General features: G+C 46.7%; 1 protein-coding gene across 1 annotated transcript; it reads left to right on the forward strand.

Moving 5' to 3' along the window:
* The first annotated feature begins 361 nt into the window (after positions 1–361).
* LOC104415720 ((13S,14R)-1,13-dihydroxy-N-methylcanadine 13-O-acetyltransferase AT1) lies at positions 362–1696 on the forward strand. The gene has a single exon (XM_010027061.3). It carries the CDS (start codon positions 362–364, stop codon positions 1694–1696), a length of 1335 nt encoding a protein of 444 aa, XP_010025363.2.
* The last annotated feature ends 3165 nt before the right edge of the window (positions 1697–4861 follow it).

The raw sequence follows: 4861 nt of genomic DNA on the forward strand, positions 1-4861 counted from the left end.
GTCCAAGAAGATGAACAGCCAATCTTGAAGTTCGCATTTATTTAATTTAATCATCTGACGTTTAAAAGATTTGAGCAAGATCTTCAAGACCTGTTAAAACCCAGATCGTTCCCTTTCCTAGGGCCCTCAGTGAAAACGCCCCTAACATTAATTTATGAACCCAAGACTAGCTCATGAAATAAGAGAGCATTACTTTACATGAGAACCCAGAAATTTCATTTTCATCGCCCACTTGATTATTGCAGATATCCCTTTCATAAAGCTTGACCTACACCAATGCAATGAATTCCTTTTCCATATTCTCTGTCTTGCCAGTCATTCTAGCTTCTGCTCCAGGACAAGCAAGCAAAACAAGGCGTCAATGGAGATGATGAAGGTGGAGATCATCTCTAAAGAGACGATCAGACCGTCCTCTCCGACCCCCGCCCATCTCCGGCGCTTCGCCTTGTCCGCCTTCGACCAGTTTGCTCCTCCTGTTTACATCCCGCTGGTCCTCTTCTACGCCAACGCTCCTTGTGATGGACCTGAGAGCCGTGAAATACTGGGGCGGATGAAGCGGTCGTTGTCGGAAACCCTAGCTCGTTTCTACCCCTTTGCAGGTAGGATCGTGGACAACGTGTGCGTTGACTGCACGGACGAGGGTGCGGACTATTTCGAGGCTCGAGTGACGGGGATCGGCCTTAAGGAGATCCTGCAGTTGCCGGACCCGGATGTGCTGAAGCTGTTCCTTCCCGTGGACATCGAGTCGCCGGAATCGTTCCACGGTCGTTTGGTGTCTGTCCAGTTGAGCTTCTTCAACAGCGGAGGAGTGGCAGTTGGGGTCTGCTTGTCGCACAAGATTGCCGACACATCGACCCTGAGCTCGTTCCTCCACAGCTGGGCCGCCGTGGCTCGTGGCGGAGGCTCCGTGGCCGAGCTGCCAGTTCCAGACTTGAGTACCGCCTCGACTCTCTTCCCCTCTTCCGAGGCTCTCAGCAGCCTCCGCCCGGTGAAGATGATGAAGCAGAAGTGCCAGTCGAGGAGGTACGGCTTTGGGGCCTCAGAGATTGCGGCTCTCCGAGCTAGAGCGGCGAGCGCGACCGCCGCTCAGCCCACTCGCGTGGAAGCCATTTCGGCCTTCATATGGAAATGTGCGATGGAATCTGCTGCGTCCTCTGGACGCTCTCTTCTCGCGCAAGCCGTGAACATCCGAAAGAGAACAGAGCCGCCGCTCCCGCCGAGCTCTGTCGGATGCTTGATCAGCTACTTCACAGCAGAAGTAGACGAAAATGACGAGCACCAGGAGAAGGATCTCCTTCCATTGCTAGTGGCTAAAATGAGGGAGGGAATGGAGGATTTCTTCGAAAATAACGCGAAAAAATTCGGCGGGTCGGAGAGCTTTTCGACGATGTGCGAATTGAATAAAGCAGTCGGTGAGCTGATGAGTACATACGGGCCGAGCTTCTACGGGATCACGAGCTGGTGTCGGTTCGGATTATACGAAGTCGATTTCGGATGGGGAAAGCCGGAGTGGACGAGCTTATGCAGGTCGGAGCAGATGAACGTGGTGGTGTTGACGGACGCCAGGGACGGCCAAGGAGCAGAGGCGTGGGTGACGCTGGGCGAAACCGAGATGGCGGCATTCGAAAAGCATCAGGATCTGTTGCGATACGCCGCTCCTAACCCGAGCGCCTGGACCGGTCCGCACGAGCCATGATGGAAATGGCGATCCCTGGCCGGAGCACCGACGGTGGAGATAATCGAGCAGGTGCTACAGAAATAAAATTCCGTCCCCCATCCCTCCTGTGCATCGACGGAAACATGTCTGGTAGGTCTCCTATCTTTGGGATGCCGAGTAAAGCCAAACTTGCAATGGGAATGTTTGATGATGTTTTATGTAATGAACCTGTTCCTTTGTGGTTGATCATGTGAAGTCCAAGGGTTGGATTAAGGGCTATACTTAAAATCTCCTAGTCTAACACCTCTAGCCGGTCGCTGGGCCTTGGCAATGGCTGGTAATTGGCTAGAGGCAACCTCGCCGTGAGGTTGACCTCACTGGGGGCTGGTGAGGCTCCCTTGAGGCTGGGGAGGTCATTGACTCTCGTCTTTGGCCGGTCGTCAGCAATTGTTGAGGCTTGACGACTGACAAGAGGATGAAAAAGAAGAGGGGAAAAAATAAAAGAAAAGAAAAGAATAGAAAAATCTAGAAGATTATCAAAAAAATTAAAAGAAATTTTACGTCATAAAAAAATTGAAGATCATATCAAACACATTTTTATTCTTTTTCAATTTCAAAATAGAATTTTATGTGCTTACCATATGCTTTCGAATATTCATAAACTCGTCCTAGGAGTAGAAATAAAATAAAAAATAATATTTGAACATAAATTGTTCTTAAGAATAAAAACGTTACCAAACATATCCTTAATAGCTAAAACTAAGATGGATTGTCACCTTTCTTTAATCCATTGTCATCCATCTTCTTCAATATACAAATCCAAGAACCGGACTCGATACCTCTTCGAACTGCCTATAATTGGTCTCTTTGGTCTTAAGTCCAGATAATTCGATTCGGTCGGTCTGCTTTGCTCATCCCTGGCCCAGACACATAACCGAGGGGGGCAAAGTGCGGTGCTCGTCTCAATCGGGACCACTGCGAGTCAAAATCATGTTAGTTCGTTTCGCGTCATCAAGAGAATATCATGTTATTAAAACATGGACAAGACAACCCTTACGTCGGATGAAACGAGCACGCGTGACATTGCAGCAAGAGAAAAGCACGACATGGTAATGTGCTCATTTCAAGGTTTGGCCAACGAAAGATTGGGATTGGACCTGGCCTGGATGATTCAAAGGACAAATTACGGAATAATGCACGCTCCTTCAGAAGAGCTTCTGAAAAGACGCCCCCCCCGCCGCCCCCGGCATCAAAGCCTAACCGATACTCCGCCATAAATAAATCTAAGCGAATCGTTCATCCGTCACATGGCATGGCGGATTATTATAGTGAAGCTCACACCATCCTAGCCTTAAGGGGGTTAGGTTATAGACCGGGGCGTGAAGGTAACGGCGAGGCGAAGGGTAGCAACTTGATGGATTTGATCGAGAACGTGGTGGAATTAGGCAGGAAGTCGCTTGCTAGGTTCCCATCGGGTGATTGGGTCGTACCATATAAGTGAGTTTATAGTAGATCCATTAAAATCCATCTTTTCTGGGCATTTCTCTTTACAACCCATTTGTAACTCATATTTCAGATTTGCAGTAACCTATATATGATTTGTTTAAGTGAATTTCAGTTAAAATATGGATTTGTGGTCTATTTTGACAGCCCCAATCGGATTCAGTAGATCATATAGGTTGATTTGCTTTCACCTGCTACAATAGGTAAACATGCCCAGGATCACATCCAAGTCTAAATAATCCGTCTTTTCATTGAACATACCGTTGACTTGTGGCTCCAGTAATATTTGTGGAGACGACAACTTGCTTAAAAAAATATGATATACTACCAGTACCATAATTACTTTAACTAGGTAAGCGCTTACTATAAAACTGACAAGTTGCTTTAAAATTGACTTGAAAAGTGCAGCAAATTTTTGGTAAGCGCTTACTATATAACTTAAACAAATACTTCTAAGAATAACTGCAGTTTACTATAAAACTAGTATTTTCTATTGTCCCACCAAAACAAGAAATTCCACAAGCGTTCAACCATGGACACGACCGTTAAGGTCGACAATGTAAAGAGAGAGACCATCAAACCCTCGTCTCCGACACCCCCCGAGCTCACATACTTCGAGCTCTCCCTCTCTTCGATCAGTTCTATCCCATCTTTCATACGCCCCTCATTCTCTTCGACACCGGCAGCGGTGGCCGGGCTGCCTCCGAGAGGTCGCGGCAGCTGATGGAATCGTTGTCGGAGGTCCTCGCTTGCTTCTATCCTCTTGCGGGATGAATTTTCGACGACTTATCGCTCGAATGCGTCGACCAAGGCACCGAGTACTTGGAGGCCGTGGTGGGATGCGATCTCTCTCGAGTCCTGGAAGAACCTGACATGGTGGTCCTCAGGAAATTTCTCCCTGCCACTCTAGACATCGAGTCCACTGATGTTGCGGCGGCGCCGTTGCTCCTCGTGCAGGCCAACCTCTTTGAGTGCGGCAGATTGGCAATCGGCCTTGCGTCATGCGCAAGGTGGCGATTGTTGTGCTCATCAAACAACATAGATTTTTCCCGAGTACGCATGCAAATTAGACTTTCTCGCGTCTATTCACCTATTAGATGCTCCAAGTTGTTACGAACTTCTCATTCTCTTTTACTTGTTCACCCATAAGAGCCTTTTACTTTTTCAAGTTCTTTCCCTTAGCATTCGGGATAGTTTCAATGGTTTTGAGTCATCAATAGTCATATGAACAAAAGCATATGAATAAAAGCAACACAAGCAATTGTCAAACCACAAATTATTAGGAGTGTGTAAAAAAATCGAGAACTACTCGAACAGGATGGCTCTAGGCGGTTCCCATTGGAAGCGGTCTAATTCCAGGTGTGGAGCCGTCCACCTTGACCAAACCCATACATACAATTGTTGGCTACCTTTAGAGGAGAAATTAAGAGCGTGTTTGGTAACGTTCATGTTTCTCTTTTTAATTTTTATTTTTTTGTTCTTCGAAATAGAAATAAGATAGAAATTCATTTGTGTAAGTTTTTGTCTTTGGGAATAGATTTAAAACAGAATTAAAAAGAAAGAAAAAAATTACTTTTTGTTTTTAGGAACAACTCAATAATCAAATCCAACCACCGGCCGTGGTGGCTCTGCTGGGTAGGCTCCTGCCTTTGAAGGGAAAGGTCAGGTGTTTGAAGCTTCTGCAACTTGCGTTGCAAGGAG

This window comes from Eucalyptus grandis, chromosome 8 (assembly GCF_016545825.1).
Source record: "Eucalyptus grandis isolate ANBG69807.140 chromosome 8, ASM1654582v1, whole genome shotgun sequence".
Lineage (NCBI taxonomy): Eukaryota > Viridiplantae > Streptophyta > Magnoliopsida > Myrtales > Myrtaceae > Eucalyptus > Eucalyptus grandis.

Bases quoted from the DNA above. Each gene is read 5' to 3' on its own strand.
- LOC104415720 (XM_010027061.3), top strand. From the start codon at position 362: ATGGAGATGATGAAGGTGGAGATCATCTCTAAAGAGACGATCAGACCG.